This window comes from Fistularia commersonii, chromosome 28 (assembly GCF_037954325.1).
Source record: "Fistularia commersonii isolate RoL2024-O1a breed Wild chromosome 28, RoL_Fcom_v1.0, whole genome shotgun sequence".
NCBI classification, from domain to species: domain Eukaryota; kingdom Metazoa; phylum Chordata; class Actinopteri; order Syngnathiformes; family Fistulariidae; genus Fistularia; species Fistularia commersonii.
This window is the reverse complement of record NC_141311.1, coordinates 4,635,076-4,653,160: the sequence shown is the minus strand read 5'-3', so window position 1 is coordinate 4,653,160 and position 18,085 is coordinate 4,635,076. Positions and strand designations below refer to the sequence as shown.

General features: G+C 41.4%; 2 protein-coding genes across 3 annotated transcripts; one reads left to right on the top strand and one right to left on the bottom strand.

The window, feature by feature from the left end:
- Positions 1–164: 164 nt before the first annotated feature.
- Positions 165–1,294, top strand: chchd5 (coiled-coil-helix-coiled-coil-helix domain containing 5). Its single transcript, XM_086175837.1, has 4 exons — positions 165–271; positions 455–595; positions 710–861; positions 1,122–1,294. The coding sequence occupies exons 1-4, from the start codon at positions 207–209 to the stop codon at positions 1,148–1,150; spliced, it is 387 nt and encodes a 128-aa protein (XP_086031963.1). The 5' UTR covers positions 165–206; the 3' UTR covers positions 1,151–1,294.
- Positions 1,295–2,673: 1,379 nt separating this feature from the next.
- On the bottom strand, positions 2,674–17,679 carry lmx1al (LIM homeobox transcription factor 1, alpha-like). Of its 2 annotated transcripts, XM_086175836.1 has the most exons (9): positions 17,517–17,679; positions 15,678–15,766; positions 14,824–15,016; positions 5,385–5,617; positions 4,574–4,737; positions 4,344–4,421; positions 4,138–4,258; positions 3,904–4,059; positions 2,674–3,537 (listed from the first exon to the last, which is right to left on the bottom strand). In XM_086175836.1, the coding sequence occupies exons 1-9, from the start codon at positions 17,558–17,560 to the stop codon at positions 3,380–3,382; spliced, it is 1,236 nt and encodes a 411-aa protein (XP_086031962.1). In that variant the 5' UTR covers positions 17,561–17,679; the 3' UTR covers positions 2,674–3,379. The 2 variants fall into 2 exon arrangements, with proteins under 2 accessions (XP_086031962.1, XP_086031961.1); XM_086175835.1 differs by lacking the exon at positions 17,517–17,679 and having other exon boundaries at positions 15,678–16,017.
- Between the last annotated feature and the right edge of the window lie 406 nt (positions 17,680–18,085).

Here is an 18,085-nt window from a genome sequence, read left to right as displayed (position 1 = left end):
AATACATTTGCCGTTTGACACGTTAGATGGCAATTGAGTGGATGTCTTTTTAATATGACGTCACAAGTGAGCCATCGCATAGTGTGTAAATGACAAGTATCCCAACCAATAGAATTTTTAGATTTGCCGCCTGACGCGCTGTTCATGTCCAATCAGATGGATAAAGTCAGATAGCCGATTTCGACGCTCGCCAGACATGGCACCATATGCGGGAGCCTTATAACCTCGATTCATCAGCTTCACCGTTTGAGATCAACCCAAAGACAAACATGTGAGACATTTACAAACAACACTAACATAACCGTTGCTCTCTCTCCTTCAGACACTGAATGGAAACACCAGCGCGCCGTCATTAAAACTTCAATTCTGTCTGCTACCGATAGCGTCGATTGAGATCGAGTGTTTGCCATTTATCGGTGACATGTACGAAATCTTGCATAATGTCACATTTCAGGCAGGCGGCGATGGATATCACGGCAAAGTACTGCCAGAAAGAAATCGAGGCCTACGGCTTGTGTGTGTCCTCCAACCCATCAACATGGCAGCAGACGTGTCATGAACTGAAGATGAAAGTTGCACAATGCACATCATCACAGTAAGATTGGGGACTTGTGCATGCAACTCTTATTTTATTTTTTTAATTTATCTTTTAAATCCATCACAATCTCATAGAAATAAATGTTTGCAATTAATCCTTGTGTTATGATAGCCCAGTGATCCGGAAGATCAGACTGGACTGCTCCAAGGAGTTTGTGGAGTTTGAGCACTGCCTCAGAGAAAACCAGGGCACACCTACCTCCTGTTCACCACATGTTGCTCGGTTTCTAGGCTGTGCTGAGAGCGTAGATCTCAAGGGAGTGGGTAAGTCCCTGCCAACTGTAACTCAGTCACACACACAAACACTTAGGCTTGACTAAAACATGAGCCTGACATAACTTCATTGTGTATGCCCATTGTTGCCTGTCCCTCATCTTACTTAAGTGTTGTGTAATTTTTATGGGAGATGTTTTCCTCCTGCCAAAACAAAAGACACAACACTATTTATGGTGTCTCAACCTTGCTCTACTCTATGAATCGTCAACATCTATGTATATTGTTGTTCTTTTTTTTCCCCACCACAGCAACAAATCCAGTACCTCAGCCGTCGTAGCACTGGGAAGCCTTGCATCCATCCCATTCTACATCTGCCTCAAAGCAGAACAGATGGGCTGATATACTGTATCCCATACATGTTCTGTACAGTGACTGTTGGATTGCACATCATCGGCCGTCTTTTGGCATCCTTTCGCCGTTGAAAGCAATAGTACTGTAAGATTGAAAGGTTTTGTAGAATTTAGAATGATGACCTTTTTTTTTTCTAATTCTGAATTCAAATGCTGTATTCAATGTGAATAATGTGTGCCTGTAAGCGAGGAAGTGAGTTTGGACTGATCTTTGAATATTTCATGAAAATTAATGTGTACGGTCATCTGTTTGTTTTCTGTTACCCATGCCGGTCCCTCCTAACTTCACCAGCACTGAGTCAGAGTCAAATATTAAACTGGACAATATCAATCCCACACAAAATCTCCTGACTACTCAATGACTGAGAAATGGGGAGTTTGGGAGGAAAATAAAAAGGAGGGAGTTTGTCTGCTTCTAATCAGAGGGACAATCGACCAAAACAGTGGGAGGATGTTGAGTTATGAGCCCTGTGACCGCTCAGCAGAACGGACCTTTTCTGCTTGAATTCTTAAAACTTTGAAGAGCTCAGTCAAAGGGAAACAGCAACTCCTCCTGTGTGTCATATTTCCAGTTCATACCAGCTTAGAAAGTGTATCGGTGTACCATTTATCACATTTAGGACCCCAAAAAAGACAACCGCAATCAAAGATGAAACCGCAGACTGTATTGTAGATACGGCAACATTACATTCAAAGCACATCACCTGGTAATCACTGGAAAAAAAAAAGTAGAACTCACTTACTACCACACAAATAAGTTACATTCACAAAAAATTCACTGTTAAAATGCATTGGGTCAGTGATCAGAGTTGAACATAATGTCATGAAAGAATGTACCAAGCTGTAGCAGATCATTGAGGTGCAATCAGTAGCACCCAAGTGAAACAACTGTCCCTCTAATTCTATTCCGCACCATACACTGATCCTGATGCTTTCTGCAAAAATTGCTATCCAATTTTTGTCTGGAGGCTACTTATTTAGACCTACTTTTGCGACAAGTGTCATGCTACAGATTAAATATGTTTAGCACAGAAGAAGGTACAAAATATCTACCTAACACCATCTAATTGGAGATGTTTGAGAAAGAAATTACCCAAAGGGACTACAACAATTAAATATAGCACAGTCATACTCACATTTACATTTTGAGCACAGAATTCTGTACCCGGTATTCTACATTTTGGCCAGTAAAGATCCATTTGGTGTTGTTTACTACACCTGTGTCCTAGTGACAAAATAATAGGAAAAAATAAAGTTAAAGCAATAATCCCTTGTACAACCCTGTCTCCGTATAAGGCTCTAATATTGACCCTGTTGTTTTTTTTTTTTATTAATGCTAAATAACTGCAAATATTGTTTTTTGCCAGGAGTATGGGTGTCACGCTTTAGAAATGAACGGTGACGTGTGTGAAGTATTCGTATGCAGATGGCAACTTTACACATGTTTTCCTTTTTAAATGTAAAATCTGAATCATCCAGCATGTCATTTTATTTCTATCTAACACAATATCCTGAGTTCTGTCTCAGGTTACACAAACATACACACTAACCTGAGAGCAAAATTGTACTCAAAACCATATACAGTATCGTATACACTGCAGTCTTTCACGCATGTTAACTGATCACTGGTCCTGTCAAAAATGTTATGCCATATATTAATTCAACTTGGATCCTCAGCTGCTCCAAAGTCCTGCCAAGGCTTTTCAATAAGTGAATGTTGATTATTTTTCAACAACCAATTGTACTTTGTATTTCATGATAGACATGTCAGTATGTTTGACAAGTGTGTTTTTTGCTTTTCTGTCATGTTGTTTTTTTAAAAGTGCCTTAAAGTGTGGTTCATTTAATCTTACATAAATACAACAGGAGCAACTGAGGTCCTTCTATATGTCTCACAGATTTACAGTGTCTACAAGTGATTTCCAGCATGTGATTCTCATCTATCAGGGATGTTGGGGATATTTTACTAATCTGCTCAGAGTAGTGTGATATGACCGCGATTGATTTATGACGATATTTCCCTGTGGGTAGTGGTGTCAGCGGGTACAGGCTGTTGATGCGGAGTGGTCCCACAGGAATGTTGATGGACAGACTCCATTAGCTGCTTCTCTGAGGTGAGAGGTGGAAGAGGAGGGAAATGTGAAAGTTTATAAAGGTCAGGAGGTGAAGTAGGAGTTCTGCATGGAGTAGAGACGGTCAATGGGGTTTCCCACTCGCCCTGGCAGGAGACCGCCCTCCCCTGTTGCTAAGAGGCAGTCACCAAGGTGACCGAGGCTTCCATCGCTGTCCAAGTCATGGAACACTGTCTCTGATTCTGTTGTGAAACAGAGATTGTACAAAGCTAAGGTGAAAAGAAAAACATTGTAAGACGTACAGATTTTCAGCGGAGAATCCATTGACCTACTACAGAGGCACAGTCGTAATCGATTTTAAAGCGACCATAGATGTCCAATAGGGTCATCTTTTTATATCCGGAAATCCAATTAAGTGTCATCCGAACATCACCAAATACAGAATAGTAAACAGACCTGGTTTAGTTTGAATGGTCACCCCCCCCTCCTCCCCCTGATGTTCACAGATGAAAAAAAAAGGTTTTGGTATAAAGCCTGATGAAATAAAATCATTATAAAAGAAGAATACTACCGTCCCTTTATACAGCTACTTTCCCCCTCTGTCTTACCATAAGAGTGAAGTTGCTCATTGTTCAGTTGGGGAGGGGTAAGCCCATGTCGAAACGGCTCCCCACCGTAAATGTTGGGGTCCAGAGTGAGTAATTGTTGTCGTGGCAGGGAGGGATATCCCAGCATTCCATCCATGCCGTGGGTACTAGAGCCATCTGTGTGGAATGTGAGAATCACTTTAGTCGTGCCATAATATGCAGCCCGCTGTTCTAATATTGGCTTATTCTTCTTACCCTCACTGTCATCGTTGCTTTGGCGGCCCCCTCTACTCGGCCCTCTTCTGGTCCCTCCCAGCTGTTCTTGTTCCTGTTGCTGCTGTTGCTGCTGTTGTTGTCTGCGAGCTATTTTCTTCATCTGATGAACAAACATTAACACGGTTTCATTCTATGTGCCGCGCATGCAATAAAGACATTTCTTCGGGGAATATGTAAATTCTAACCTTGGCTCTTTGGTTTTGAAACCACACCTGCACAACTCGGACCGTTAGCCCAGTCTCAGCTGCCAGAGTCTCTCTCACCTACGGGTTAGATTAGGACAATTTTTACGGTCACGAAATTCGCAGTGTTTAAAAAGGAGGGTTATAATCACAAAAAAGAAGATTTTTTTTTTTTTCTTACAGACTACTTCCTGACAGACATTCCTATTGACACGAGACGCTGATCCACTCACCTTGCGGCAAGGCTTGGCAGAAACTTCAAAAGATGCTTTGAAAGCACGGCGCTGCTGTGTTGTCAAGATGGTGCGTGGTCGTTTGGAGCGCTTATGCTCCTTGCCTTCATCTCCACCTTTCCCTCCGCCAGAGCCCCCGCCGCCATCCTCATCCTCACTTTTTACTGCATAAGGCAAGCGGGGATTTATAAGGTCAGAACGACTCCTTCAACTTGAAACACAGTCTTTATTCCATCGATGAGGGGAAGTAAATGTAAAGGAGAATAAAGTATGTAACCCTCTGGTGCCTTCCACCGAGGCCCCGAGTGTTCCTAGAACTGATCCTGAGTTCAGTGGGGAGTGAAAACATTTCTATGGTTTCCCTTGCCAGTATTGTCTCTGTGTAAAGGCGGTTCAGCTCCATGTATTTGAAAGAATTTCCAGAATGCATCCAAAAAAAAACCCGGAAAAATGTTGCTGACTAACCAAAATTAAGGTTAGTATCCGAAAAGGAAAGATAATGAACTTAATTCATCAAACACTTGTATAATTACAGTTTATAACCATATCTTTGTGTGTCAGTACTTTCAGATCAGTGTTTTTTTAATACATTAATGGACGTTTCTTGTTATGTTGATCATTTAATCAGCAAATCCCTCTTGGCCTTTTTGTCCCGTAACTACTCGGTCCCTCAATTGCTGCATGACGGCTTTCGGAGAAGCAATGCAATAAAAATGCACACTTGCAAAGGAAGAGTATTTTTGTAGATGCAGGAGCTTTGTTTTGACAAAGTGTAATCGACTGAAACAACTTTTGAACCCCCATACTTTACCTGATTCGGTGGGTGTGGGACTGATGGCGGCAAGCATTTCCCTCTCCTTTTCATAATCCATACGACAGAGCAGCTGGCCTTCTTTCAGCACAAACTCATCACCTCTTTGTAGCCGACGTTCACATTCACAGCAGCTGAAGCAGCCCAGGTGGTACACCTGGCCCAGCACGCGCATTATCAGTTCCGAACGTCCAATCACCTGCAGACAGGCACTGCATTTCCTCACAAACAGCCTGCAGGTGCACAAGGAGACACGTGGGCTTATTTGTAAGGGACACCCGCATACATTGGAGTCAAGATTGAAGGAAAGGTGAGATAATTAAAGATTGCGGGTGCGCCGACAAATTCTTCCTCAGCTCCAATGATTCTGAAGATTAGCATAGTCTCTTAATTAAAGGTCGTATAAACATTACCCAATTCACAGAGCAACAAGGTGAACATCTGCTGCGAGGAATTACAATTATCTATTTTTTTTTTTTAAATCATGTTTATTTCCCCATCAGGAACAGTAGATGGCAGTAGTGAGCTTGTGATTTGGCAAACTGATAGAGTCCATTTGAATTCCCTTAAATGCTGGGATGACTTACTCGGGTTCAATTTAGTATATCAACATCCCACCCACATGCTGAAAGCTCTTACTTAATATTATCAATAAAGCTTAATACTGAGGTTTTCTCAGGTTCAATGCAATTCCGCGTGACTACTTTTCCTCTTCTGTCACTCCATCTCTCCTCATGAGATGTTATAAGCCTTCGATTTCTGTCTTGCCTCACCGTCACTTTACATTTCCATTGCCGGGGTCTAAGTCTCTAGCATTAAATTCCTCTTAAATCCTTGCTCTTGCACAAGGTTTCCTCCCCCTCCCTCCCCAGTATTTTCTGCCAGCATTCCCAGTTCTCCCTCACGCCCTCCCAGCCTGCCTCCCCAGTTCACTGAAACTAATAAAGACAGGATTAATTAGATTGTTGTTTAAACAGTGCTATGGCCAGACAGACGCTGTAAACTCATAACCAGGGATTGGGGATAGCATGGGGTTAATCTCTCTCCTCTCACTTATGCACACCAAAACACACATTCACACATTCACACACACACACACACACACACACACACACACACACACACACGCAGAAGCATGCACACACCCACTGACTAAGTATACTAAGCAAGTATAATTAGCCCGATATAGTTACTCATAATAACATCATCATTACGCCAAAGATATCTGCGATCAGTAAATATGTGTTTTTGACAATCAGACTCACTTTGACGGGAAGAGTTACAAGAAAGTCTTATAGAGGTGAAAATCAGAAGATGCCGTATGGGTTTAGATACAGTAGCAAATGCACCAAACATAGACCTGGATGAGGAGGAAGGGAGGATGAAAGAGGAGTGGATGGAGTGGTGGTGGTGGTGGTGGGGGGTGTTGTTGCTCCCTGACTGAGTGATAGGAAGGTGTTGCTGCCCAAATCTGGAGTCTAAAGAAGGAGCCAGGTCTCCACATTAGAGCTCCTAATCTGTGATTCTGTCCCAAACGCAGCTGCCACGGCTTATCTTTCTCAATCCATCTGCCAAATTCCCCAAATGACAGTGTCACTAATTTAACGGAACACAAACAGCAGTGTACCTGTGAGCGGCCCGACAGAATGCAAAGTGGCCAGTTCTGGTATCCGTTTCGACAGGAATCACCGGGATCGCTCATATTATCTGGTATTGTGCTCATTGCCTGTAGGAGAGGCGTCCCGCTGTGCTCTGCGCCCCGCTTTCCTTCTAAATACCCTTAAACACCTTTGACACCCCCTTTCATCGTGAATAAAGATAAAACAGACCGCCACAAGATTTCTTGACATAAGACCGATGATGTTGTTAGTTAAGTTGCACACTCCCTAATAGGGGTGCACACAGCATGGCAGGAATTTGCTATACATGGCAATTGAAGGTAACTTGGGGCAACTGCCACAGAGGGGGGTCTGTAAGTAGATCAGCCTAATCCTTCTAATAGAAGTATCATTCACTCTAGTTCTGACCAGGGTGCAGCTTCTAATAAATCACCATGGACATAATGGTTAAAGAGTAAGCGCAAGAATTAGGGGAGCCCTCACTAAGTAATGTTTTACAACTTTCCCTGTATATCAGCATATATTACGTGCTATATGCATTGTTTGCAGGTGGAGATAATTATGCAAATACTTTCGATGACACATTTGGCATCGTGAGTCTTAGTCGCATGTTTACAAATGTGATTTAGAGGCGATATTGTATTGCTTATAATCATTATAAGCCCACTTTTTACCTCCAGGCCCTAAGAGCCAAAACACCCTTTCAAGATATGTGTCTTTTGTCAACAATACATCATGGCAGCATAACAAAATGCGTGTATTTATTTATTGAAGATTGGCAAGCTCTATAAATTATCTACCACCTGTGGAAAAACATTGCGTTAAGGGCTTTAATTTAGACGTGGGGCACTTTCTTGGAATTTAGTCAAATGTAATGCTCAGAGCGTAATACATGCTGGACCTAAAAGATGAAGTTTGAACAGTGAGAAGAACAGTTCACTTTAAGCACTTGTGATATACATAATCTTGGGAAGTATGGCTGCCAGGAACTTGATCATGTGAATATGGATTTCAGAGCGGTTAGAGGCCATGACTAATTACAAGCCCGCTGATTATGAGATCAAATGTAAACAAACACAAAAAGGTGATTTAGTCTCTGTGTCGGATGATTACAATCAGTCCTTCGAGCTGTATTTTATATCTAAGGCGTACAAAATGAATAACAGAATTGTTCTCATCTCCCTAAGCTGTGTCATGTGGCATTGTTTTTGCCTGTGAGCTCTGACAAGCACGACATTGTCTGGACTGCAACACTATCATTTCATAAATATGTATATGTCTCGGAGTTATTACAGCTGCTGTGCTTGCGTTCATAATTGATGAATATGTATACAGGTATGGGTCTTCATGGTCTAACTCTGGATTTAGATTTAGAGTTCCTTCGATTGCGTTTCAGAAAACCAAGACACATTTTCATTCATAGACCCCTATTCTACAACGACCACTACTTTTGCGTTCCCAAAATTTCAAAACGTGTTACATGCACAGGTACTGGTGCGACAGCGTGACGATTTTATTTTCAGGTTGCCCGATGTAACATCAATGTATGTTTGCCTCCGTCGTGAAAATGGAAACGTATCTAAAGATCCATGAAATATGTTGGATTGAAATCAACAACAACATGCATGCAACAACCTTACTTTTAGGTTGCTCTCTGTTTAGTATCCATTTCTTAGTTATGTGTGTAAAGATGTGTGTCTGTGTATGCGTACTTTGAGCGGATATTGCTCTGTGAAGCAAAATGGCTCAGAGCCAAGGTTCAGTAATCACATCATCTCCTTTTATTAAATCTCCCTGCACTGCTTCTGTGTTATTAAAATCTCCCAGCATTCCCCACGATACTCGCTACCCCTGCCGCCACTCACTCACACTCACACTCACGCTCACACAAACACACAAGCGCAAGCATGTATAGAAATGCATATGTAGGGTACAGTCACAAACAGTCCCACACGTGCTTATATACAGTCACGTACGCACATAAACACAAATATACTCAGTTTGTGGAAACACAGATAAGGTGCCTTGGCACAAACATCGGTAAAACACTGACAGATGCTGTTGTTTGGGCACCATATCGTGCATCAATAAACTGAAGTCGTAAATAGTCCCCTCTCAATTATGAGCCCTCAAATTTGTGAAATGCGGAATTGTATTATCGAATTGCCTCGTTGACCAACGTCACGGTCCGCTTAACTCAACAACCTGTGAATCCTCCACAGAAAAATAGCCGTTGAAAACGAACAGCCACGCTTGTAATCGTTTTTGCAATGTACCTGTGCAAGGTAACAAAATGAAAGTCTGCGTAGTGTTTATGTTCCACATGATACAGTATGCGTCTCTGGGTATGTCTGACTTTCACCTGATGTGTCCAAGAATTAATGCTATGTGTGGGGATATAGCTCAGATGTGTGTTTGTGTGTGTGAGAGAGTGGGCGTGTGCGTGTGTTAGTTTAGATAAAACAGTTAATCCCCAGGCCACCAGAACGCAATATCCTGTCTGCCCGTTTCTCATTTCCTGTCTGTCTCTGGCGGAGCGGGAAGCAGTTGGGAGGGGGTGACGGGGGACAGCGGGACCCGTTGCCCCAGAAACAAGAGATACAGCCGGTCGATTTGAGAAAAGTCTACGCTGATCTCCCTATCTCTCCCTCTCTAGTGCGACCCCCTATTCTCTCGCTCTCTTTTTCCTCTTCCTCTCTGCTTTTATTATCTCAGATTTAATAAAGCCGAGGTGAGCAGCTTGTTCTGCCATGAAACATTTATTAGCTGTCTGTTATAAAATTGTTGTGGGGGAGGAAAGATGATGGGGTCTCATCTCACATTATGCAAAAATAGTGGCAATATCACCCCCCCCCCATTCACAACCACACACACACACACACACACACACACACACACACACACACACACACACACACACACACACACACACACACACACACACACACACACATAATCATCTGCCCATCCATTTGGCTCCAAACACCCTTCAATACATTGTCTTTATCTAATTTCCCCCATAATGAACCCTGTCTCCATCAAATATTGAATCCAATATGCTTTTATTTTACCTTAAAAACATGCCCTTCATCAACTGCATGTCATAACAACCCAAAAGTTCCACTTCTCTACTTTTCTATCCTCCGATGGGCTTCCACCTACCATTTGTTGATCCTCAGATTTGGCTTATATGAGACTTTTGAGTAAAAAGAGAGCGGAACAACATTGTTTTGCATCAGATTTCGGAACAAATAAAAGTTAGTGTTGTGCGTCCAATACTTTGTCCGTTCCATTTCAACTGACCAAATACAAGAAACTCATCTCCCAGTAAAGTGTACCGACACCAAAAAAATCAGCATCCAAAATAACAGTTAAAAATATCAACGCCTATTTCAAACAAAAAATGTAACTCGGCACCTGAATGAACTAAGTTAATACAATATATAATTATTATTGTCGATTCTCATGGAAGAATAAAAAAAAACAAAAACACTTATCTGCAATGGTTTTGGAGCGTAAGGAGGCAATATTCAGTTTTAAACCTATCTGTCGGTATTGTAATGCAACAATACTTAAAATATTTCACCGCATGTGATGTCATATGGAATTAATGATTTCCTCTGCATACGCATTAGGGATCCTTTTAAGTGAAAAAAATAAATGCAATGGATTTTAAGTGAGCCAGCATTACAAAAAGAGTGAGGTAGAAAATGTGGCTCCGTAACCAATCCTGTAGTTTTAATGGCTGTCAGTCATCAATCAATCAGAACTCGAGAATCAGCTGAGAGGGACAATAGCTTGTTGGCTTAAAGATGCGTTGTTGCATAATTCTTGAGAAGTATTTCCCTATAGGCCGGTGTCGGGCTTGTCATTGCAGGACAGCCAGAGAATGCTGGGTAATTAGCGCTGTAACAAATCAGCCTCCCTCCTCCTCCCACTCGCGTCCTGAGACACAAAGGGAACGACGAGAGGTGTGGGTTGGGGGGCGATTAAGAGAAAACAAGGGATAATCGGAGAGATAAACCGTTCAATGTCATCACCGCTATCAATCTCAGTGAAAAGGAAATGAGGTTTGGAATAGAGAAATATTATTACAAAGTAGACAGTGATGAATGAGGTAACAGATAGAGAGACGGAGAGAAATCCTAGATAGGGTAGGAGCGTTGGATGGGAGAGGAGAGTCTCAGCCCTCGGTTTGTGGGTTCCAGCGAAGAAAAACTCAGATGTTCGCTCGCATACTCACTCCGGGTGAGAAGGTGCAACCCCGTTCGCGTGAGACTCGCATATGAGGCCCTGCTCTTCGGTCAGAAGAGAGAAATTCCATAACTATGGCAGCGGGGTCCCTCTATCTGTCATTAGAGACTGAGTTTGTGAATCTAGATGTAGCCCCAGTACCCTCTACCCCACAGAGTAAGGTATTAAACTCAACGTTTAGTGAATATCCACCCCGGTGACCTGTTTTTCACAGGGCCAAGGCTTCCTTTAAGGGGCTTACAAGGGAGTTCGCGGGTTATGCAGCCAGATTCCTCTCCATTTGGTCTGGGCTCAGTACTATTGACCAGGAAACACTGGCCTCATACTGTTCACTTTGGCAAGTCACCATCATGTTGACCCAGTGTGAGAAAGGCAATGAGTTTGTATAAAGAGTATTGTTCTCGTTCGATTTGATTTTCAACCAACCTGCATATTTTATGATCCGTTCGTATCTATGGAAAACACAGTTCACATATTCTGAGGCGGCACTGGTTTACGTTTGCCTAAATCACAGACGATTCTTTCTTATTTCCAATTGAAGACAAATCACGCTGAAGAAAAGATTTTCCATCCGAAAGGTTGACATTCGGCCAATCTTGCCCGTGAGACGAATGAGCGGTGCCTATACTTAAAAACATAAGGATGGGAATTTAAACTGTAGGGGGATATCTTGCCTCAAAGTTAAAGCTTTATTCTAAACATCTGGTCCATACCAGAGAGGAGTTCCAGAGAATTTCCGGGGCTTTAAGAACAAAAATAAATCCACGAGAAATTTCCACAAGATGCAGTTTATGGTGGCTAAATCCCCTCATTTCCATAACAGATTGTGACCGTGAAAAACTCAAATACGAAGGCACACCTCCTGTTATTTGTACACAAGTAATGAGCGGCAAGATATGAAAAGGGTTATTTCTTATTTATTAGCTACAGACGCAGGAGCTAGTCTTAAATATGACTCATAGGCTGATACTGCTACAACTACTCCTTATGATGATGCTAACAACAACAACAAAATTAATAATAATAAGAGGTTTGTAATCTCAGGCGATGAGTGGACATTCACAAATTTTGCATGCATTTTTAATCTAAGGTATTCATCACAAAACCCAGAGTTGCTGAAATGTTTAAATGAGTTGCTCTGCACAATTTGTACAATTTAGCTTTTAGTTCACACGGAGGTAGAGTGAAAGCGGAGCAGCCCGTCTATTGGTATGCAGGGCGATGCAATCAAATATTTGTGACTGGTCAGAGATGTACACATTGCGTTCCAAAAGGATGAAAATATACAATGCCAATATCCATTTCAAGCAAACATGAATCAAAAGTAATTTGCAAGCAAAGCAAGTTGAAGTAAAGGTATATCATAGATTTATTTGCTCCAGCCTTTATCTGCTGTATATTCTAGATTGCAAATATACGACGCCCTCTGTAAAAGAATAACCCTTCTTCGCGCAAATTCCCCGAAAATTTCTTACGGGCGTTCGAAATTCTCTGACACGGTTATCTGTTACAATGCACACACCTGCTGTTCATGTTTGGGGCAGGATGTAGTGTAAGGCGCTGATGGACAGACCGCAGGGAAAACAAGGAGACATTGTTGCTGATCCGCTGAAGGTCACAAGCAGTGCAGTGTGCCAAGTCTGGCACCGACTCACACAACAAGGGCAACTATCCATATGCAATGTATAGGGGACTAAATCAACAGAGTAATGAATGAGCCACTGACTATTAATTTGGATCTTCAATTAAAGTCATTACACGAGGAGAGCAAATACGCTTTTTCATTCCATCACGACAAATAAACCCAGTGTTTCATGCACGATAAGCTACTGCCTTCATGATTCCCACTCATTTTTCTAGATAAACGTCACACAATGGGACTTTCATCATCAGCCAGTTCCCCCTTTCTGTGTCGTTCACTCTCGCTCACTCCTCCAGATGTCAGGTACAGTGGGAGCTGCTGGATGCCGTCTGACACTTTTCAAAACAATGATAACAAGCTGCAGGCTTGTCCTTCAGGCTTCTTAGACCGTTGCTCCCACCGCAGACATACATCCAACGGCCAAAACTGGAAGCGCTCACAAACGCCCCCTCTGCAAGTACTGACCATCAAACCAAAACATGACATTACATATTTCTCAAAGGAAGCATTATCTTGCACATTTCCAGACTGTTCACGTAATAACAACAATAAATTCCATAAAGCAAATGAGTGACATCTACACATTTGGAGCGGTGTTATTAAATTACTCATTTGGTTAACATTGTATTCCCTTGGTTTTTCTTGGAAAGTGGTATTTCTAAATAGTGAGAGAAAAAAGTGCGGACAGTGGAAGAGCCGGCAATGATTCACACAAGTCCCATAAATCCCCGATGAAACAGTAAATGTTCAGTATTGTAAACGGTCAGACTAGATTTCATTTCCGTATATTATCGATGGTGAAGCACTCTTGGAGAAATGACTAAATAAACAAATAAAAGAAACAATATGTACTGATTTCCATATTATTTCAAAATGAATAAACATACGTGTAAACAAAGGATTTTCTCTTAAATTTGTAATTATTTTCGGCGATCGATGTTTAGAAGGGGGGAAAAAAAAAACTTCCCCTCAATGCCCATACTCCATATTTTTTTCATTATGCGCACATAAGGTGGTCTTCTGAAGCAGCTGCAGGATACTGAGCCCACCTTATTATACAATATTGTTATACAGCCTCTCTAAGTGCAATGTTTTAGCCCCAGCAGCCCTGCACTTAATGTATGTTTTGAAGGATAATCACATGTTTGCTTTTGATTTTTAACAGATTTTTGCTTTGTTATTGGACCAACACACTATTTGACTTGACTTGATTAGAGCCTTAACTCCCAGCAGACCTTTTCCATACACTCCTCTCACTACACTCTGCCTTTTTCTTTATGAAGTTTAACATGACTGACTATCCTCCAGTGTTGATTCGAGGCTGTCTTAAGTGCATCCGCCATGAGAGGAAACCACACCATCCTAACACACACACACAAGAATAGCGACACAATTCAGAACCACGGTTGTCTGTGCAGCCTGGTCAGGTGCCAAAAAAATTCAGAGATGATGAAAATTCTCATTGCGAGGTGGCTCTGTGCCCAAACACAATTCTATCATTAAAAAAAAAATGTCTACGACAGTCTTATTGAATTGAGAATTCTAGGTCCCTTCAGCCACAGGGAATCTCAAAATCTTTGTACTTAAGACCTTAAGACACTTTATAGCCTTGACTTGTTAATTGACACTTTATAGTTTTATCTGTATTTCTTATTGTCCCCCCCTTTTTTATACTGTTTATACCATTTTCCTACCATTATTCATTCTTGTTATGTTTTACTTGAAACTCTGGCACAACAATTTTCTTTGGGATAAATAAAGTTGTTCTTATTCTTATTCTTATTCTTTTTCTTATTCTTAGGATGGGGTGCAATGTGGCTTTCAGCTGAAACAGGGGAAGTGTTTGGTTTTGCATGTGCAATACAACCAACAAGCAGTGTGTGTGTGTGTGTGTGTGTGTGTGTGTGTGTGTGTGCAATCTTACTTTTCATAGTCGTGTTTGCAGTAGAGCAGGCGGTCCCTGCTGTAGCAGGTCCCCGTCAGGGTGCTCAAACACACCGTGCACTTGACGCAAGTCTCATGCCAGGAGCGCTCGTTGACGCGCAGGAGGAAGCGATCGGCGATAGGAGACTCGCAGCCGGCGCACACCTCTCCGCCCCCGCCCGTGTACTCGGGACCTGCGATGGAGGACAAACAAAAGGCTTGGAAGGGGGGGGAAACACCGGGGGTTTGGGGTCCGAATCGCCAGTTCTATCTGGGCCGATTTTAAAAATCTCCGTTTAAAAGTGATCCGCTGTGCACTTTGATGGTTGTTACCGATCCTTCCGCCACACAAAATAGGCCAGAGGAGGGCAAATAGTCCACATAATACACTTATCTTTATATATCTCAAAATTGAAAAAAAGGAAATATTCTTATGACATCCACAATGCAGCCTGGGGTATAAAACACATTCTTTCGGGGTCATTATTAATATTATTATTATTTTAGTCATTTCCACTGAGGGCCTGCAAAAGTACAGGCCTTTCGTTTTATTCTATTTCCAACTGTTGAAACCAACATTTTACACCCTATCTTTACAACAGTCAGATTCTGTGTATGTGATTCCACCGAAATCCACATTCTCTTGATGATTTATATTCCCGTGCAGATTATTTTTTCAGTTTTAGTAACAGAGGTTGGAGAATTTAGGGTTGTTGTTGTTGCTGATACAATAACAAATATGAGCTCAAAACAGCCTGATCTGTTTGCTTTTTCCCACCCTAAATGTTCAATAAATGATAATAATCAGTTTGCCGATGCCTCGATTGCTCCAGAAAACGCCCGAGTTGGACTCACCGAAGGGTGTGGAGGACGGAGGCTGCTGCAGACAGGACTGCTGGCTCTCCTCCGTTTTCATGCCTTCTCTCCTGCCGTCGGTGTGGTCGCTGCAGGGGGAAGCAAACAGCGCGTCTCCATCATGATCCGCAAAAAAAAACAAATCAAAAAAAAAAGAAAAAAAAAAGAAAAAAAAACAACAACAACAACAAAACAAACCAGAAACAAAATAAAATATCATGCAAAAAGCACGCATCTCACCACGGCCATCGCGCGGGGATATTACACACCGATCCAAACACACGCACACAATTAAACACAATTAAAATCGTTTTGAAAATAAAATGAATAAAATAAGATGGGCATCAACATCCGGAGATATAAATATCACAACGAATAGTTTATATAAACTTTAAATGAAGGCCTGATGTGTTGGTATTAATTCCTTATTAATGTCCTTTACTAAATGTGATGAATTAATTCATTTTCTGATTTTTAAAACGTTGATTAACATGATTAAAAAATAATCTTATGCCGCCTTTAACGACGGTGTGATATTTGGTAATTTTCAGTGATTTAGGCCTATAACCCCCCCAAAACAAACAAACAAACAAACAAATAAAAAACTATGTATTTAGAAAGTTGTAATCTTTGAAACAACCACTGCTTGATTACATTTAATTTAAAATAGGCATAAACATTTTTCTTCACATTTCACGTTGAATTCTGATTCTGTTGTTTTTGAACGATTCTACGTTTTTTTTAAGCTGACAAAATGCTTTCTTTAGATCAATACAGGTTATAGAAGAATACTAGTCAGATATATTTATGGCATTTTAAAATGTTCATAATTACGTGTTTGGAGGCGAGTAGAAAAATGAGATGGCAAGGAGAAATAGGGAATAAACGTGTTTATATTCAATTCTTTAACCCGCTTGCGTTCGTCTTTTGATTCTATCCCTCCACATTTTGCATTACAATTTGTACATTTATATTATGAATCCCATTTTTTTTTCGAATTCAATTTGTATGCATCTGTTGTTGCAAATTAATCAAAGATACCCTGTTATTTCTGCCACGCCGGTATAAAACAATATTAAATAAAGGGTTGAATATGGGGACAATTGCCGAATGGCCATTAGGTAATAAAATAATAAAGGAAATGAATTATGTAAATGCGACTAATCTGATTTGGTGTTGTGCCTAACCGGGGGCTGAATACATTAGTGACAAGTGTGTGTAATTGTGTGACGCGTCGGTGATGACATGACGAGACTAACAACCTGAAACTCACATGATGATCGAGGGAATATAATAACAAAAAAAAAGAAAAAGACCTGACTTTGAGGCAGGTAAACTAAAATTACCATGACAGAAAATGAAAATGTCACATTTTTCTGTGAAGTTTAGTGCCTCAGGTGAAGGATCGGGATTAACATCTCTGTCATAAAACCAGTAAAATAAAACACACCTGTGTGTGTGTTTGTGTGTGTGTGTGTATGTGGTCAAGACACTCGTAACACAGCTGTCAGTCACAATGATTGGATTATTATACACAAATAACTGCCTCAACCCCTCATCCATAACCTTGTTTTTGGAGACTGAACCTTGCTGTGCACTTGTTATGCATTTCTACATAATCCCAGGAATGGGATTATTCGATCTAATTTCATCCTGATTTATTTCTCCAGCCGTGCTTCTAGATTTTACCTGCCCCTTCTGAGAGAACGTGTGATAGAAAGAGGGGGAAGAGATTGAGCCATGTAACACGAGAAGAGAGGCAAAGAGAGAAAGAAAATGCCATGTTCGTGTATGCAAATCACGCATCTGAAAACCTGTTCTCGAGTTGCAAGTTCTTACCTTGAGGTGAAACACACTCCTCCTGAAATCTCGGTTGGCAACATTTAAGAAAAGAAAAAAAAAAAAGAAAAAATAAAGAAGGAAAAAAAAAAAGGAAAAACTTTGAGGCGGTAAATGAGATTATTCTGTAGATTATTCACCTGTGCTCTCACGGCGCGGCTCGCATGTTGCCTGCACGGTAAAAAATCCAAATTACCATGACGACCCCAAAACTACCGTCTATTGTCTCTCCTCCGCCTGCCGTGTGTACGTGTGTGTTTGTACGTGTGTGTGTGTGTGCGTATATGTGTGTACGTGTGTGCGCTCCCGGTTTGTTTTGTGCGTAAAGGAGCGCAGAGGGAGGAGATGGACAGACAGAGAGGGAGGGAAAAGGTGGAGAAGATGAGCGATGATGCAGCCTATAGATAACTCAGATGGGGGTGGCTTTTTTTTTATCTTGTCTTTTTTTTTTTTTTTACCGGATTTATTTTTCAAGGTTACCGGAGAGCAGGCGGATGGAAGTTTGAGGTAAGAAAATGAAACTCTGGCCCCCTCAATTATCCACCCATCCTAGATGTTGTTGACGTTTC